The following is a 20,385-nucleotide window of genomic DNA, read 5'->3' as shown; positions in this document are numbered from 1 at the left end:
TTTCATGGCAGCTAGGTTCCTCTGGTATTAAAAAAAAAAAAAAAAAAAGCACACTACTACACCACCAAAAAAAAACAACAACAAATAAACTCAGGTCAAATTGCTGTCAGCTGATTTTCTGAAAAATTAGGGCTTACTTTTCCCCCTCCCTGAAATCCAAACTCCTCAACTTCAGATCCAGCAATGCATTTTTATTAGTTCTTATTGGGAAAAATTAGCAAATAAACTATCTGAATCCCTTAGTTACACAAAACCGTTGTGGTATGAGAGGTAAGAGTAGGCTTCCAGAAAGTGTCATAGAATATCCGAGTGCTTGTTGCTGGAAGTTGTTAACATCTAATTTTTTTCGCTCTGTCAGCATTTCATTTAAGTCTGACATTTTCCTCTTAACTTACTGATCATTTTCTATAGCATAAAAATGAAGAAAATATTGTTTCATCAACTGTATGGGCTTAAGTAGCCTCTGCCATAAGGCATAGATAGTTTAAATCTTTTTTATTGCAAATTTGGAAGAATCAAGAATTATTACAGAAGTTACCATTGAAATCAGTAATATTTTACTGCATCCTTCAAATGCAAGAAGAGACAAAATTCAGAAACCAAAAACAGAAAGATACCACTGCAGAGACCTATACAGATTAAAGTTTTCATTCTGGGGTACTGAAACTATCATCAGAACTAAATGTGAACATACTTGCTGAGGATTTAAAAACTGGAGTGCAGAGAAATCAAAGCATAAAACCAGAAGTATTCAGCAGTAGCAAGAGCATTTAGTAGAGAAGACAGGGAGCACCATGTGTAATTAACAAATGTGTTTGTAGTGTAAGAAATTGGTCTGATTTTCTCAGCTAGGATATGGCTACCACATTATTTAAATGCTATTTCACTTGTTCTTCATGCTTCAGAACAAATACTTGGATTATATAAATTGCATCTAAAGTACTCAACTCTAATTGGAAGTGCATACAGGCAGAGACCTCACTGAAAAATTTGCCATGTAAACCAGTGCTGTTACAAAAAAATACAAACCAACTGTACAAATAAAATGCAATATGGTGGAGCGAGTATAGGTAGTGAGGTAGACATGACTGTAAAGCAGGTCACTCCCATCCACAGCAGAAGCAACCTGCTATCTTTATTCTTCCCCCCCCCCCCCCCCCCCCCAAGTAAAAACATTACTTCAGACTTTCAAAGTTACTTTTAGAAGAAATTAATTCAATTCAAAAGGCTCAGTGAGCACACTGAAACATTGATATACAGAGAAAAAAACACCAAGCTGATCAGTGAAATCTAGGAATCAACTTCAATTTGCAGACTGGAGGTTTTTGTTTGTTATATTCTACAGATAAGTCATTATTCCATTTCTAATTTGAAAAGAAATGAAAGGAATATAGTAGCAGAAAACAAACAAACAAACAAACAACAAACACTTCTTTTCTCCATTAAAAAGAACAGATGAAGTGCCTTAAAAATATGAAACCAGCGTGGTCTTTTTTGGTTCACTCTTCAGTTTTGGTCCTTTGTTAGTGACTGCCCAATGCTACTTGTTAGAAGGATGAGATAACATTTAGAAGGATGAAGTTAGATAACACTTCCACACTGATGTCGATTTCCAACTACAGAATGAAGCAACAAGATAATTGACCTAATGGAAATTAAAAATCTTTTAAGCACATAAAATCTGATAATTTGAATGGAGTATATTTATTCATTCGATAAAGCTACTTTTGAATGAATATAAATAGCCCTTGCTCATGGTGTTTGCACACTTTATAGTGAGATGATATAAAAACTCCACAATTTGGATTACAACTGTAGTGTTGACAGGATCTTACTGACTGTAATATGTACAGTCGTGAGTGCCTCTTACCTGATAAAAAGTGCCATCCTGTGAGCAGACTTGCGAAGATGAGCAGTTCTGACACCGAAACTGCGAAGGAGATGATTTTCTGATCAGATAAGAGGCATCCACAGCTGGACATATACATTCATCTTTTTAATTTTTCTTATTTATTTTTCAAATGTAAAATTTAAAATTTATTTACTTGTTTAAAACAAGAAAGAATTCTCTAAAGAATAAATTGATCTTTTCCCTTAACTATGCTACCTCTTGAAAGGTCCACAGGTGTGCCAGCAAAAGCTCACAGTGAATAGTATCAAAGACATAGATAATGGATTTACTTGATCTTCATCCAAAAGAAGAGATCGTTAATTAATTACCATTGCAACTTCTGTTTTATAACAAGACCCAACAAAGTTAGGGAAAACAAAATCAGAAGCCCAGATGTTACTAGATTTATCATCAGCACAATGTAATTTTTACTGGTTTTAGTTTGTCATCTCTGACTTCAGGGAAATGATTTAAAACTACATAAAGGAAAAGAGGAACCCTTACCTGACTATATTCTGTTTATGTAAAAATAACTTATAAATCTAAGCAAAAGTTGTCAACTTTTATATTCACTTAAGGTTAAAATGGTAGTTCTGAGACTTTTGAAAAACATAAGCCAGTACAAATAATGTCCTTTTTGTCGAGATGGCTATTACCATTGCTTACAAACCAGTGCAACTGACAAAGGTCCATCTGTAGGCATGGTCTGCAGGACTCAATTTCATGAAAAAAAAACCGTATCACTAAAGTTGTTACTTCAACATTTCCTAATAGTACAATGAGTGTTAAAATATAAAATGGCTAGGCAAACATATACCACTGGTGTCAAGGCAGTACTAGAAAAATGGTACTTCGGGTGTTACTGGTACAGTTTGGGGTTTCAGTAAACATCAAATTTCAGTGCAATATTATTTTCAAATGTAATGAATACTTTCCTACACACATTAACACCCTTAGTTCCTATGATTTTTTTTCACCCTTTTTTCTTTTTTTTTTTTTCCCCCTCCAGATTAAGGTAAATCTTTAAGAGACTTTTGAATCGTTAACTCCACAGTGTGCTTAATCCTCTGTCTTCTCTGTTCAAGTCCCAGTGCATTTTAATTTCAAGTACTAGAAAGCTTAAAAAGAGTATAGAAAGTTCGGAATTTTCTACAGATTAATAAATTAAGTGCATAACTTTAGCTGTGCTCCAATATAGCCCCCATTGGTAGCGACAGGCAACAAATCTGCTTATAGCATAAAGCAATAAGGAGTGAAGAGCAATCAATAGCCACACACAAACAAATGAATATATATATTGAAAGAGAAGAAATGGAGGTATGACCTCTGATAAAAAAAAACTTAGCATACAAGTAATTGTAAGAGCTACTAAATCAAACAATATCAGACCTGAAAGAAAGGTTGTTTAATAAATCAAATATTCTAAAATATGCACATAAAAGAAGAAAAACACCTCTAGCTGTGTTACATGGATGTTAGTGTTTGTTATGCAACATCGCTAAATTACATGGGTTTAGCATTAACAGAAGCAATCATAAATCAATTAGATTTCTCCTATAATTTCAGTGTTATGGTTTATTACTGACTCAACAAAACAAATTCTAAATAAAGAACTGTCAGATGCAGATTCCTTAACTAGTGAGATGTAAAAGGTCACTAGAAGGAAATTTGCAGAAAATACGTGCTTGGAGTTTTCAGATAGCTGACTTAAAACCATGAGCAGGACTTCTATGTAAACTCTGTATACCTGCTAATTTTAAGTTTCAGATTCTACACAATATACTTGCTAGAGAGTTTCACTCACTAGATCCTTTTTAAAATAAGAAATCCAGAAGACATGCAAAAACAATTTTTAAATTCAGAGCTTTTGAAGGGTCATGGTATATATTCTGTGTCAAGCTATAAAAGTATGTATACTCTCTACAATAAATACACCAAAACATCATCTATTAATAATGTAACAGCATTTACATTTTCGCCTCTTAGTCTCCATCTTGTCATATAGATGAATTCCATAGTATGATCCTTCCCCATGATTTCTCCATTGCATAGTACATCCAGCTTAAAATACAACAGAACAAACAGTAAGACAAACTTATGCAACATTTTCATGACTAAATAAACTCTTAAGAGAACCTCTGAAAATTAATCCCAGAACTTCTATTATTATACAATAATTTTATCAGGAATATGTATCAAATCTTAACAAATCCAACATTCTGACAATGTGCTATTTTGTACACTAGTATTCCAATTTATTTTTTTCACTTTTACATTTTCAATGAAAATGTTGATAGAAGAAAACCTACTAAACTAGGTAGAAAATCACTAGTAGATGTTTCCTGTACTTATCAATGCCACACAGAGTCTCTTTGAAGAGAAAGCCTTTTGTGTTGCATAGTGAAGGTATTCTGCAACACTCTTTCAAACCCAAACTTACAAAACTGAAGTACTGTAATTGTCAGCTTTTTAAAATAAGTTATGAATTAACTTTAAAAATGTAGTTTAAAAATAACGGTAAATTCCATGGTAAATGCATTTCTCAGTATAAAGACATGATTCCTCATTAACTTGAGGACTAAAGGCATAATACAAAAAGCTTATCTTATCTTACTTAAAGCTTATCTTATTAAATTTATCTTACTGTTAAAGATGACTGATTTAAACTGTATCATAGCATCTTAAGTTTACCTTTCAGTGAAAATCTATGGCTATTTTTTCATTACTATAGCCATAAATGCTTTCCTACTTTTAAGAGGAAAAAAATGTTAAAATTTTGCAATAAGCAGATACCACATAACACAGGACTTTAAGGTATCAGAGTGAGATTAAATTAATGTAAAACAAAACCAAATGACAACACAATGGCTAGTTGGCACATTATAATAACATACTAAACTCAGGTTTATAACTCTGCAACCCACCCCTCTCTCCATGAAATTCCACGTAAATCCAGAAAAGGTGTGTGTGTGTATATATTTATACACACACACACACACAACTTCTTTCTTTTGAAGGATTCAAATATTCAAATGGTATTTTTTGTTACTTCTTCCTAATGACTGAATTGCTTTTTATATCTAAAGAAAATGAAATTGAAGGATAACTTGGTGTATGTCTAGATCTCTCCTTTCCCCAACAGCTACTGGCTGAAATGTTCATTAAGTAACTTTTTTTATTAGCCACATGAAAAGAGAGATCATTTATTTTCACATAAAAATGCCTAAACTAATTTATCTCTCAGATTATTACAACTGTATGAGTTTCTTGGTTAGAAAGTTTTAGCCATTGTGATAAAACGTGAACTTCCATTTAAGGACAGAAAATATACCTTAGAACATTGAATAGTACTTAGTGACTCAGACTTAAAGATATTCCTCAAGTTTAAATATGATTGAGTTTCATAAAAATCTAATATTTTGCAATGCAATAAAAATACAAGCATTGTTCTTTCAAATGTACCTCGTAAGAACTTGGAAGTTTTAATTTTAAGCTGAGAAACTTTTTAATAGTTCCCACAGTCACTCGAGTGGAACAGCGGATAAATTTCTTCATTAAACCCTAAAGCAACAACAAAACAGAAAAAGCATGTTAGAAATTATGGAATTACGCATTCTTGTTTTTCATTAAATAGCATGTAAGCAATCTTTTGTCAAGAAGAGCTAGCTGTAAGTAATGATTACTGTTTGAACAAAAATATTTTACTGCAGTCTTTTAATCCATAATAGCACCATAGCTCATTTTTGTTCACTTCTTTGAAAGAAGATTTGGATCCCAGTCATTCAAGGCACAACATATATGAAGAACATTATGCTGACGACAATCCTGAAAGCGTGAGGTAGCTCACCTACAGCTAACTTTTTTTAATATTTGTGTGGTATTCTGTAATCTGCTGGGTAATACATAGCTATCTATAATCTATCTGTAATATCTACCATCGATGCTTTTTGGTATAATCTACCAAAAAGATAAACAAGAAAACTTTTTTTTTTTTTTTTTAAATTCTGAGATGCACTGAATTGTCTCAAACAAAAGGACTAAATGAATGTAGAAGTGGAGACAGGTTATCAACGATCACAGAATCACAGAACTGTAGGGGTTGGAAGAGACCTCAAAAGATCATCGGGTCCAACGCCCCTGCCAAAGCAGGTTCCTCAGAGCAGGCTGCCCAGGTAGGCATCCAGACAGGCCTTGAATATCTCCAGAGAAGAAGACTCCACAACCTCCCTGAGCAGCCAGTTCCAATGCTCCATTACCGTCACCCTGAAGAAGTTCTTTCGCATGTCAGTGCGGAACTTCCTGTGTTCTAACTTGCAGCCATTGCCCCTTGTCCTATCCCCACAAACCACTGAGAAGAGGTTGGCTACATCCTTCTGTCCCCCACCCCTCAGGTATTTATATACACTGAGGAGATCCCCTCTCAGTCTTCTCTTCTCCAGGCTGAACAGACCCAGGTCTCTCAGCCTTTCCTCATAAGGAAGATGGTCCAGGCCCTGTATCATCTTTGTGGCCCTCCGCTGGACTTTCCAGGAGATCCCTGTCTTTCTTGTACTGGGGAGCCCAGAACTAGACGCAGTACTCCAGGTGAGGCCTGACCAGGGCAGAGTAGAGGGGGAGGATCACCTCCCTTTACATGCTGGCCACACTCCTTTTAATGCATGCCAGGATCCCATTAGCCCTCTTGGCCACAAGGGCACAGTGCTGGCTCATGGTCAACCTGTCATCCACCAGGACCCCCAGGTCCTTCTCCTCAGAGCTCCTCTCCAGCAGGTCGTCCCCCAGCCTGTACCGATACTTCGGGTTGTTGCTTCCCAGGTGCAGGACTCTACACTTGCTCTTATTAAATCTCATTTGGTTTTTTCCTGCCCATCTCTCCAGCCAGTCCAGGTCTCGCTGAATGGCAGCACAGCCTTCAGGCCTGTCAGCCACTCCTCCCAGCTTTGTGTCATCAGCGTACTTGCTGAGGGCAGACACTATTCCCTCATCAAGGTCGTCGATGAAGATGTTGAACAAGACCGGACCCAGCATCGACCCCTGGGGAACACTGCTAGTCACAGGCCTCCAGCCAGACTCTGCTCTGCCAATCACCACCCTCTGAGCTCGGCCAGTCAGCCAGTTCTCAACCCACCTTGTTGTCCACTCCTCTATCCCACACTTTCTCAGCTTTGCTAGTAGGATATCATGGGAGACAGTATCGAAAGCCTTGCTAAAGTCAAGGTAGCTGACATCCACCGCTCTCTCCCCATCTACCCAGCTGGTGATGCCATCATAGAAGACAACGAGGTTGGTCCAGCACGACTTCCCCTTGGTGAATCCATGCTGACTACTCCTCATAACCTTCTTCTCTTCCAATTGCTTGGAGATGGCATCCAGAACAAGCTGCTCTGATACCTTTCCAGGGACAGAGGTGAGACTGACTGGCCTGTAGTTTCCTGGATCCTTCTTCCTGCCCTTCTTGAAGACCGGAGTGACATTGGCTGTCCTCCAGTCTTCAGGCACCTCACCCGTTCTCCAGGACCTTTCAAAGACGATAGAGAGCGGTTTGGCAATCACATCTGCCAGCTCCCTTACCACACGTAGATGCATCCCATCAGGACCCATGGATTTGTGTGCGTTGAGCCCACTCAGATGCTCCCGAACCACTCCCTCATCAACCAGGGGGGAGCCCTCCATTTCCCAGACCCTTTGTCCTATTGCCAGGGGCGAGGAGTCCTGGGGGAGTGTCCTTGAAGCAAAGACTGAAGCAAAGAAAGCATTCAGTATCTCTGCCTTCTCAGCGTCTCTCGTGACCAGGACACCCCCCTCATTCAGCAAGGGACCCACATTATCCCTAGTCTTCCTCTTGCTGTTTACATACTTGAAAAAACACTTCTTATTATCCTTTACCTCTTTCGCAAGCCTCATCTCTAGGTGGGCACTTTAGCCTTCCTCGTCGCATCCCTGCAGGCCCTGACAACACATCTATACTCCTCCCAAGAGGACAGGCCCTTTTTCCACATTTCATAGACTATCCTCTTCCTTTTGATCTTATTGATGAGCTCCTTGTTCATCCATGCGGGTTTCCTGCCCCCCTTCCTCAATTTCCTATTCCTCAGGATCCTGAGCATGGAAGCAGTGCTGCTTAAATGTAGCCCAGCTCTCACAAGCACCCTTTCCTTCTAGCAACCTATCCCATGAGATACTCCCAAGCACGTCCTGGAAGAGGCCGAAGTTGGCTCTTCGGAAGTCCAGGGTAGCAATCCTGCTTTTAGCCTTACTTCCTTTGCCTAGTTCCATCTGGAACTCCACCATCTCATGGTCGCTGCATCCCAAGCTGCCCCCAACCTTCACATCCCTAACAAGGCCATCCCTGTTGGTAAGAACGAGGTCCAGGAGCACCCCACGCCTCATCGGCTCCTCCACCACCTGTGTCAGAAAATTGTCCTCAATGCATTGTAGGAACCATTTGGACTGCTTGTGCCTGGCCGAGTTGCTTACCCAGCAGATGTCTGGGTAATTGAAGTCCCCCATGAGGACCAGCGCTCGTGATCGTGATGCTACTAGCAGCTGCTCGTAGAAGGCCTCATCGACTTCCTCCTCCTGATCTGGAGACCTGTAGTAGACCTCTACCACCGTGTCTCCCATACCAGCCCACCCCTTAATTCTTACCCACAAGCTCTCCACTTGTCCTTCACTCTCCCCCAGCTGGAGCTGGGTACACTCTAATTGCTCCCTCACATAAAGGGCAACCCCACCCCCTAACGATCTCTTATTAAAATTTATTGCTAATTGTTACAGAATGATTTGGTTCCTGCTATTCTTCCAACACTAACAACACAGATTGTTTTTACTACTCACTTTTACTACATTATCTCCTGACTGCCCATTGTTGCGTAAACAGTCAAGGCAGATAGCAATCTGTGGGTCACTCCTGTGATAGTCTTTATCTTCTTCATTTTCATCACATTCCTCATCTACTTTGGGTTTATCAGCTTTGGGGCTTTCATCTGTAAAATATGCAGACTGTATTAGTTAAGTGTAAAACAATTAAAAGTCACAGTGGCAACAAACATTAACTGAAAACAAACAAAAAAAACCTTTTTCCTACTTCATTTTCAATAGTGTATTTTTCTTCATGTTAACACAACTATGTATCATCAGTATATACTTATATTGATCATTTTAAAAAATCTCTTAAAATGAAGCTTTACTGCTGAAATTTTAACGTAAAACACGCATAAAACATTTCTATGTGGCAGGCAATGATTAAACATCCAACTCTTCAGAAGTTCTAAAAGTTTGAAAACTGGTACCTTTTCTGAATTTGAATTTCTGAATACTAAATCCTAAAACTAGCAAGGCTATCTACATGAGGGTGGGGCATAGGTTAAAAAAATAACCATACAAAGAACCATGAAAAGGACTAATTTTTACATTTTTGAAATACAGTAAACAGTGCCATATACATTCATAATTTTTTGTATCCCCAACTTACTTATTTTGATTTAAAACACAGTCTGCTCCCTATTGGAATAAAACATTATCACAAGTTATGCCCAAGTCACTTGGATAAGCTACTTTTGCATTTCCTGGAAAAGTTAAAAATTGAATTTAGCTGTTTTCCTATGCTTACCACAAACTTTTTAGATCACTTACAAGAGTTAAGGTGAGAATATAGAATGAAAACTTCAGTGAATATCAAGCTATTCCTAAGCTTCTAGACACAGTAATTAGTTCACAATTCATTTAGTTTCCATATTCAAGATGAGTTTTTTTTTTTCTTCAAATTTTAACTTGTTTTGAATGGGAAAAAAAAAAAAGATTTGGGGGAAGATTTAGTTATGTGGTTTGAAAAGTCTTGAAAGGTAAAGCAAATCAGCTACAGAACTAAAGAAATTAGCAAATTTCCAATTGTTAAAACATAAAATCAGAAACAGGTACACACAACACAAAGGTCATGCCTTACAAGGTATCCTGATAAAAACTCAAATGCTCCTCCATATACTAAAAGGTGCTAAACAATCTATTTACTAAAGAATGTTCTTGCTGATATTAGAATGATATTTGTGATGAAATTAGAATGATATTTGTAATGAAAGTAATGATATTTGTGGAAGCAACCTCCAGAAATCAATGTGATGGCCCAGTAAAGGCACAATACTAAAGTTCAGTATTATACAAGTTTAAAAAAAATAAAATAAAATCTAATTTCACCAAAATGGACTCTGCATTCTACAATTAAAAAACATCAAGCCAAGAATGGAAGAGAGAAAAAAAATAAAAGAATTCCGTAACTCCACCCCTCTTTCCATAAGGCATAATTTGGTGTGTCACATTTTTTCCCTCATCTTTCTTGCAAATCCTGGGACTTGTCTACTTCCTGTGTTTTTCTCAGATAGTCAGTGTTAAACTGATTGCCAGAGAATGAGTCAATGTAGAGCTGGTTGCCCTTTGCTTTCTCCAGTTTAAACTGGAAAGTACCAGGAAGGATTTTTTTTTTCCAGTATCACACAATTATCCATGAATTCTCTCTAGTAACTACTTTCCTAGTGCAGCATATCTCCAATGCCTGAGATATGCTTTGCCTTTTTTCTTTCTCTTCCTTTTGATAACGTGAAAATTGTGATTTTGTGGATTTTATCACAGATCTTAAATGCTAAGTTTGGGAACCGCACTGGACCTGTGGTACATAACTGGTAGACTGTTGAACTAGACTATGTGACAGCAAGGGATAGTATTGACAACTGAAACGGTTCCTTCTTACTGAATTTTTCTCATAAAATAATTAATTATCAGGCAACATTATGAATTTTTGTTTATATCAGAAAAAAAATATCATATTTTGTCTCAGTGTATTATCAGGGCTTTCAAACGGTTTGTAGAGCCAAATTTCTATAGCCCAATGACACATTCCCTAACAAAGCTGGATACATCTGTAGCTGCTTAGCTGCTTAAAATTATATTGTGAGAGTTTGTGACTCAAAAAACAACTCCATCATTTATTATATTTAGTAACTGACCTCCATTGGGTTTATCATTAAATTATGGAAGGTAAGAACCAGAAGAATGAATTGATTAAAAGTAAGTCACATTCTACAAATTTGCAAATTGTATGTAACTTTTCCTCTATGCATCTTTACTTATATAGCAATAAATCTGTTTTTCGAAACAGCCAACAGGTCTGTATTTCATAAATATTTTCTGAATATTTTTTAAACCAAGAAAGTACGTTAACACAACATGTTGTAATAAACTAATATAACTTAAACTGTCCTGTACCTTTCATTTAACTATATAACTGAGGTGAAGAACTCAGCCGCTTATAACAGATGCCAAACGCGACTGAACAAAACCAGTAAGAAAGAAAATGAAATATTCTGTAGTTGAAAAAAAGATATTACAAACAATGGAATGCAGAAAAGCATTGCAAGACATTCATGTGACAACAATCCTTCACTAAAAATAGTGGGTTTTGTGTTTTTTTTTTTTTTTTTTAAGCTTAGGAGAGCCTTTCAGAAATATTTAAAAAGCCCAAATCAAGTAGGGTATGTCATTAAACCCCAAAGCAAAATTAAAGGGGCCTAAAGACAGTTAGATATACACCTGACTCAGCAGCTCAATAATGAGCTCTCAAAGTTCATGGGTCAACTACAAAAAAAAAAAAAAAAGAAAAAAGAATCTATATAAAACAATTGTTTAGCATATGTGGAACACTGTTTTACTACTTGTCATAAATAATTCTTGACAGCCTCCTACTTCACAGCTGGTCAAACTTAGTAACAGAAAATAACCTGTAAAAAAGACTAAAGTTATTCTACACTGCATGTATTATTAGGAAAATGAAGAATTCAAATGGAAAATTGCATGAATGATGACTGTGAGAGCTTAAGGAAATGCAAAAATAATGGTAAAACAGCTAGAGTTTGTAAAACAACTGGTTAAAAGGTAAGCAGCAGTAAATGAAGGCCCAAATTATATTTACATAGATTTTTTAAGAGTTTGCGTCATCTTTGAATTCAGTAAAAACAATGTACGTGCACTAACATTTGAAGAATCAGGGCTCCGTGAGGAGCTGAAATGTTACCTAGAATGAGGTACCATTTAGGGAGGAAGAAACAAAACAAAACATCACCTTGTCCATTTTCTTGAGGTTTGTTTTTCTTCCAAAATTCAATTTCTCGCTGCAGTTCCTCTAGTTAACATCAAAGAACAGTAATATGAATTTTAAAATCAGTACTACAGGCTTATCATTAGAAATAGTCATATTCCCTCCATCCACCCAAACCAGTACCCAAAACCAAATTAGAAACTTACGCTCTCGAAGTCCAGGCACCAGCTTAAATATAATTTCCTCCAAGGTGTTATCCAGCCTTTCAAAGGGAAAAAAAAAACATTTCATATTAACTAGAAACTAGCATTTTACATATTGACTTTAAAAAACAAATACCTGCGAATAATAAAATGAATTGTGTGTTTCTGGTAAATAATGTATCATGGAAAATGTAGTTGATTTTAGCTTGAGAGAAAAAAACATGTAGTAAAGCTTATTTCAACTACCTCCTGAATGGATTTCTTCTAGAAATTACCATGAAGTTTACACTGTAAAGTGTTTCTATGTAACAGAAGTTAAAAACAAACTGCAAAGAAAATTTAGAAAACTGAATACTGAATCTTAAGGCCCAGGTCATGAGTAATAAGCATGAAAATGATACACTCCATTATCATACTGATTTTAAGAGTTCAAGTCCTTTCTAATACATCTGAGGAAAAACTGAACCTGTTCCCTACTCATTACAACATTGACAAACCGATGTGGGCAGTATAAAGAAGACCATACAGCATCCATGCTACTCCGGCTAGACAGTTCGCAGTACCCAAGTTAATTCACCATAAATAGTTCTATTTATATCTGCCATGAGTTTGTCTAGCAGGCAACAAGACACAGCATAGGTATGTATTCCGATACCCTGATCTGATATGATCTATTATGCTCTATAGTATCAAAAATAGCTATGACAGTCCCTTCCAGAGTTCACAGTGCATTTACATTTGTTGTTGATGCTAAAATATTTGTCTTCCCATTCTCGAGATTTACTTGTCTCCTATCCATTTAGTATATAATTTGCTTTTACACTCCATCTCACTTATCCTTCAGTTTCCTGTTTCTCATTATTTCGTTTTTCTTCTTTGCTCTCTACATCTTCTCTTACGAATAGTAACTCACTGTCCACAGTTTAACAAAGACCCACAACAAAACCAAGTAATACAGCCAGAGAAATTCAGTACCTTCAAATTAATCCTGAAACTACAATATAATAATCACCTTTGCTATATTTTAAATTGCCTTAATTCACCTTCTCAATTATGATACATATCTATCTCAACATACACATACGATATAAAGTTCTATTTGTACGTGTATGTGTATGTGCTGTTAACAATACATTATAGGCCTGTTATAAAATACTATTCACTATCTCTTTTTCACTAGTGGTAGCAGAGTAGGAAGATAGGATGATTTTACTGTTGAGGAATGCTGGATAAAATTTTAATAGATAGTAAGCCACGTGTTATACTAAATACAGCAGCATTCCAAGTTCTCTTCTTAAAATAATTTGTGTTTGTAATTAAAAGTTTACAAACAGACACATTAACCAATCAGCTTGTTTTGAGACCAATTCTCTATGTCATTTCATGGAGACAGTCATAAAATAAGAATACTTATATTTAAACTACCACCATGATCCATTTTTAAATTGTTTCTCTTATAAAGACAAAAACAAACAAACAAAATTTCAGCAAGTGAAATACACTGCCCCAAAAGCAAAGAAGCATAGAGACCACTTTCTCATGGATGAGAAAGAAAACAAATTCATGGGAGATCAAAACACTGACTGTCCAATATATGAACCTACAGGTCTATCTTTCCAAATGGCATACTCACTCTTGCCTCTCAATATCTAATGCAACTAGATGGTACTACTTTCTGTGAAGTTCCTACAGGGGACGATTGGGAACTTGTCCCAGAAACTGAAAACATACTATTACTTAGAAACAATTCCACTTTGCAAGAAAGCTTCAATCTTCATAACTTACACATTAAGAGAAAAGAAATTAGGACTTCAAGAGAGAACCTCACTACCTTCAATCAAAAATCCTGCCAACCATTCCTAAGGATGGTATATACATACTGTCTTTTCTACATTAATTTCTGAGAATTTCCCCTTTGCACTTTTAACTGGTCTTCAATGGCCCAAAAGCAAAGTAGCAAGAAAAGATGTATGCTTAGTAAATTTATGATGCACAAAACTTAAGTGCACAACTTTACTCAATGGTCTTCTTTTCCTTAAATGAGTGAACAGAAGGAACTACTACTACCTTATATATACTATTTAAAGCAAAATACCCCAGTAGATACAGAGGGAAAAAAAGTGGAAGAAAATAATACCTACTCAATCTTTGAGTACAGGAAATCTAAGCTTAAACTGTAGTGATGAATTTAGAAAATGAAGGGACAAATTTAGGAAACTGTAAAAATATTGTCGATTTCAGGTACATCCAATAGTGCTCCTACCCTCCAAGCCTATGACAACTCTAAGAAATTTGTATTTCTGTGACTTGCAACAAATGCATTCCAAAATGAAACTACTTGAGATAGCTCTGAAGTTGGTCTCAGCTGTTTACTATGACACTTCCTGTTAAAGCTGAACCAAAAACATTTATATTTTAGACACCTCTTTGCACCCCCACATCTTCCAACTATCAAAACAGAATGCATGGAAATAACCACCAAGCAATTATGACAGCTTTGTGTATTTTTTTCCCCTCTTCTATGATTTTGTATGACTTTTATGATCAAAGCAACTCTGTTAATTGCTAATCATCTGAAATGAAGCAAATGAAGACTGTTACTCAGGAAAGCCTGCATTCAGAGAAGCGTGCTAAGAAGCGTGCTTTCGTGGTATAACCAACAAAATTTCTACTGAATATTGATAATAAATAATTGTACAAAATTAGAAAAGAGAATTCCAGAATTTAACACTCTTTGCGAATTTTCATTTTAGAGCTCAATGTTGAATTTCAGACTTATGCTTATAGTTTCAACAGACCTTAAGTACTGCTAACTGAAGGGTGTATCTAAAAAACTCAAACAGCTGTGAAGTTACTCAGAATCGAGTTTATAAAGTAGTTTATAAAGTTTATCTGAAACATCTCAGCTAAAAACACTATTTAGAGTGTACAGTGCCATTTCTTGAAAACATACTGCACTCTTGAGCAGTGATGGGGCTGATCTCTCTAAAGAGAGAGTATAATACATATATGAAGTTGTTCAGGCAACTTCCAGAAAAGATAATTCCATTACATTGCTCATGTGCTCTTCCAATAGTTTGTTTAGCAAATGGTTAAAACTGTTTTCTGAAGTAAAACCAGCAAACTACTAGTTATATGCAGTTTGTCGACAAATAAACCCCATTACTCTAAAAGGAGTTTCAGGAAATAATTGCAGAGAAAATAGGTCTTCCCACATTTCTGGCTTGTGATCTTAACTTTTCTCACCCTTCGAGCATTTCCTGCTTCAAGCATGTTATTATTTTACTAAACATCTACTAGACATTTCAGAAAACGCCCCTTTTCAGCTCCTCTGAAATAGTCCTGTCACAATAAAAGACATATTTCTAAAATGCTTTTGTTTTCAGACTATTAGCAGTCTTCTGTACTGTGTAACAGCATCTCCTGTTACGGCAGACACAGCGCATCAGATGCTGACAGGAGATAAAAAAAAATACTCATGGTAAATATCTACATAAACCCTTTTAACCCTACAGTCCAAAAACATTTGGATGACAAAGACTTAATGGCACCACTTAGAGTTGCTGAATTTAATCTTTCTCACCTACCCTCTTAGAACCTAAGTGAAGCATGCATATCTGGGAATGTGCACACACATATCCATCATAAAAATCAAAGCAAATATGACAAATTATAGCAAACACAAGGAAATTAGGAAATAATACCACCTCTAGCAAACCACAGATGTAAATACTTTAGCGTTGACTCAGGAATATTTCTTCCTAAATTCACAACAGTATTACATGCTAAATGAAAAATGGTACCCCTTTTTTTTTTTTTTTAAAAAAAAAAAAAAAAAAAAACAACAACAACAACTTTTACACTTGTACAGAAGACAAAAGGTAGCTGTGACAAGGAGGCAATGCTTCCTTAGGGCCAATCACTAACATTAAATTATGGTTTTAAGCATTGGCATAAGCCACTCAGGATAGCCTTGCCTGGGTAGCAGCTGATTAATTTTACTCATTTTCACTGCACACACAGCGACCAAGAAACATCTAGTTTCCTTTTTACTGCTTTGGTTTCTCCAGATTCCTCTGAAGATCCAGCTCATCACTGATTCAAATTCTTTTCCAGCTAAAATAAGCCAGTTTCCATTAAAAATAAACAAATAGTCAGTTCTCACAAGCATGATTGGGCTGTTGCTCACTCTCCCAATGTTTGGACAATTAAGTTTGTTATCTGAATATCTGGAAGATCAAGTATGGAACACCTCTCCTAAAATTGCTTGGATCAGATTAGGTGACACAGACATATATGGAAGGAGCAAACTATACAGTGTAAGAAAGTTGAGCCTGTAAAACATTCTAAAAAGCAAACTGAAGAAAAACAGATGAGGAGAGTACAATGGATCCTTTGACAGAAATGAGAAATACTTATTAGTGTGTTGCTTTAGCAAGCATGTGTTCCGTAATGAATACATTAAACAGTGCTTCTTTTCTTTAGCTAATTTTCACCCAAAGAATTTCTCTTCAGAAGTCCTTCACCTCCAACAGACTCCCAACACGTATACTACAGAAAGCAAGTAAATTAGTAGATCTTGGGGAAGGTGGGAAGTGATAAGGATGGGGGAAGCACTTCATCATTCTAGGAAAACTTGAAATTCTACTATTGATGACATTTCTTGATTTCTCTGTACTATACTTGTAGGACGGCAATCACTTTGTTTCAACATAACATCACCAGAAGAGAATGCAGAATTACAAGAAAAAAAGTTGTCTGAACAAAGATGTGTATGTTATTGTGATATTAAAAATACAATCTCCCAATGACAATTTCAGTGTCAAAAACTTTCACAACTCTCTTTTGGTTAATCTGACAGCATTGTCAATTCAGATTGGTAAACCAACCCTTTGGAAAACATTCAGTTATTTGCACGATCCTTTTTCTACATTGCTTTGCTCTAAGAAGGAAAAGGTTGCATGCAGTTTGGAATCCCCTAAATCTAGGGTAGGAGGAAAGGAAAAAAGGACTATTGAATTTCTGTTCATATAAAGCGTAAAAGGTTCTTGGTTCATTTATTTGTTTAATAGAGGTTTTAAAACATTTAATTTCATTTGTACAATATAATCAAGCCTTACTGTGACTTTCCCTTGTCTTTCCCCCTTGTATTATACGTGAAAAATCCCAATTTATAATTTGTTGAGAGATGAAAAATTGACGGAAGCTGTGGTCAAGCACAGTCAACACATACATTTTACTATCAGGCAAAAAATTGAATTCCGTTTCAGGATAAGGACATTAAAAGTTGTTGGTTTTGTTTGTTTGTCCTTCCATTTCAGCAAATGTTGTGCAATGTCACCTTACCTTAACATTTCTAGTGGATTGGTCTCATGCACTTGGTTGCCACACCTGGGACAGTCATTGCTGTCTTCAAAGTGCTGAACAATGCAAGTCTTACAAACTGAGGGACAAAAAAGGAAAAAAAGTAAGAAAAAATAAGTTCTAAGTAACACTGATTGAACACAATATAGTGATGCCAGCTAACTACTTAATACATCAAAATTTAAAGAGTATTATTTCAAAGCAAATAACTGCAATGTACCTTATCCGCTTATTGTTCCTCAAAGCCATAGCTAGTTCTGCTCTGCCGAGATACCAAGTCCAGCAGAGCAGCTTAGACAAGCATTGCTTTAGAGTATGTGGTGTTTTTACAACTTACAATTGATATAGCGTGGTAAAATGCAAAAAAACATGCCATGCAGCACATGTATACAAAGAATAGGTTCTGAGATAGCCCATTCTGTGGCGTAGTAGTCCAGCAGGAGCCAATCATCACTTCAGATGATCTGAAAATGATTCGCTTGCATTGTTTTCTTTCCAACAGAATTGTTGGCAACTGAAAGTACTGTTGTAAATACTGCTTTTAAGAGAAAAGTTCATAGAAATTGTACACAGGTTCAAAGTAGCTATGCTTCCCTTTTGACTTATGGCCTTCAAAAGCAGTGACAGAAATTACAGTAAACCTTTAATACTTGAACCTTACCATGAAAAATCAGGATCATGACCACTGCAAGTCTAAATGAACCAAACCCAACAACAATCTGAATTTAAAACCCAATAAAATGAAACTAAACTAAAGAAGGTGCTACACCACTGTTGCTTCCAAATGATTAATTACAGACTTCAGATTTTACTGTCATTAATAAGAAAATGGAACATGACCTGACCAGAATAAATATACCTGCTATTATTACTGTGTTATAACATTCGGAATGGAGGTAAACTCAATCCCCTGTTTATTATTACTCTACCTAAACTGGAACAAGATCTCTTCAGTAAATGGACTAAGAAAAAAACAAATGGACTGCTGCAATTGCAGTGTGTTTTCTGCTGAAACACTTATTTCTTTCGTCAATTACTTAAAGAACTAAAATCACCTCTAAAGCAAACTAGTAAATCTTAATTATTTGAAAATCTTTAAGGACAATCTTGGTGCTTTTTAAAAAACAAACAAACAACAACAACAACAAAAACACCAGCAACAAACATCTAACAAGCTAGGTCTGCACTTACCTTTACCTTAGAATGCCCAGAAGAGTTATTACACTTCAGCTGACTCTGGTAATACACACAGGTATTAAACCTCTGTGTAGGTGTTTTTGTTTGTTTGTTTGATTGTTTTCCCCCTCAAACTGGTTTAAAACACTGACTGAAGGACATCAGCTTCATAGATTTGGTTGCAACTGCAATGAACTTTATCCTTTAAGTCCGACAGGCAGAGCTCTGACTAGCTCTTGGCACTCTCCCCATGCTAAATGGCTCTAGCAGTGCTGGATGCATGACAAATTGCTGATGATCTGGTAAAATGAGTTCAGAAAGCCCAGAAGTCCTGCCAAACAAGTCCAGTAAGTGAGGCACAATGTTGTCCTCTACACACGGGGTCCCCAGAACAAAGCTGAGAACTGTGATGTTATGAGAGCACAGTTCAACCCTCTGGTTGAAAAACAACAAGTATGTTTTTTCTTAAACTCGAGGTGTGAGGTATTTAGCACTGGCATACAGATACAAGAACCTGTAATCACAGAACTCTTCTTATATCACATAATTTTTATAATTTACTGCATTTACTGCATAAATTTACATTACTGCACCTAATTGATTTTTGCACATGCATTTCCTAACACTTCCCCAGGGTAAGAAATCTAGTGAAGATAAGTGAGCCTGAATCAGTGAGCCTGTGTTCTGTACCTACAAGACTTTTTCACTTTTCTATATTCTTTTTGTAACTAATGCTCCAAAACAAAACACAAAACACCTTGCTACTACACTATTTTCATATGAAGATTTTAAAATCAGGTCCCTTAGACTTTAAGTGGTCAATACACTTACATGTAGAATACATGCAGAGTACTAAGAGTTTCATCACCCAAACAGAAGTATCCCTGCCAGTCCAACAGAGCACTTAAGGACATGCTTAAATTAAAGCACAAGTCCCAATAACTTTTAGACCATATATTTTATACAAAGAGATTTGTAAAAAAAATTTTTGTTAACATGACTGAGAGGAACAGATGCTGAGGAACAAATAGAAGCCCTACCAGAGTCCTCACATGAATTACTTGCAAACAGCCAACAACAGCATTTGAGTATTTATAATGTACAGAGACAGATTTTCATTAGCTGGCCAAACAACATTATTTAATACCCTCTAAAAATATTCCTGCTTATCTTCAAACATTAATTACTGTACCTTTACTTTTTAGATACTATGAATAGTCCTGAAGACTACCCTCCCTCCTCCTCCTCCTCCCCCCCCCCCCCCAAACGGCTCAAGAACATGCCACGTCATTTGAATAGAAAAAAACAACAGTCAGTATGGCTGATTAATATGAAATTTTGACACACTGTTCATGAGAAAGCTAGGGTGAAGTGAGCTTTTCTTTCTGAAACAGGCAGTCCAAGTATTGAGTAATTCATTTATCTTGCTCTTCTTGAGCAAAGAAAAACAAGGTAACCAAAAAAAAGGTCCTACTCTGAGCACAATAGGAAAATCAAAAGAGAAGACAATGTGGCAGAAAACCATGATGGAGAAGGCTCTTTAGTTTATACTATAATATACTATGTATCCCTGTTTAAAAAAAAAAAAGGAAAGGAAACAGAAGACCGTGTAGAAACATTTATTTTTTGCAAGACTTTTTATTGAAGATAGTCTAGAAAAGGAA

General features: G+C 36.2%; 1 protein-coding gene across 5 annotated transcripts in view; it reads right to left on the bottom strand.

The window, feature by feature from the left end:
* Positions 1 to 20,385, bottom strand: part of PCGF5 (polycomb group ring finger 5) — a 102,155-nt gene that overhangs the window by 10,258 nt on the left and 71,512 nt on the right. For 3 of the 5 annotated variants that reach the window (XM_084525667.1, XM_084525666.1, XM_084525665.1), the window contains 7 exons: positions 17,528 to 17,624; positions 12,185 to 12,240; positions 12,003 to 12,062; positions 8,729 to 8,877; positions 5,354 to 5,452; positions 3,863 to 3,952; positions 1,871 to 1,930 (listed from right to left, as the gene is read on the bottom strand). In XM_084525667.1, coding sequence (XP_084381793.1) covers positions 1,871 to 1,930; positions 3,863 to 3,952; positions 5,354 to 5,452; positions 8,729 to 8,877; positions 12,003 to 12,062; positions 12,185 to 12,240; positions 17,528 to 17,624 — 611 coding nt within the window. The remainder of the gene's footprint in view (positions 1 to 1,870; positions 1,931 to 3,862; positions 3,953 to 5,353; positions 5,453 to 8,728; positions 8,878 to 12,002; positions 12,063 to 12,184; positions 12,241 to 17,527; positions 17,625 to 20,385) is intronic. The other 2 variants (XM_084525669.1, XM_084525668.1) reach the window with 1 other exon arrangement.

Source organism: Aythya ferina (assembly GCF_964211825.1).
Source record: "Aythya ferina genome assembly, chromosome: 7".
Classification (NCBI taxonomy): Eukaryota; Metazoa; Chordata; class Aves; order Anseriformes; family Anatidae; genus Aythya; species Aythya ferina.
Note: the sequence above shows the minus strand (reverse complement) of the source record. Positions and strands in the feature narration are given on the sequence as shown.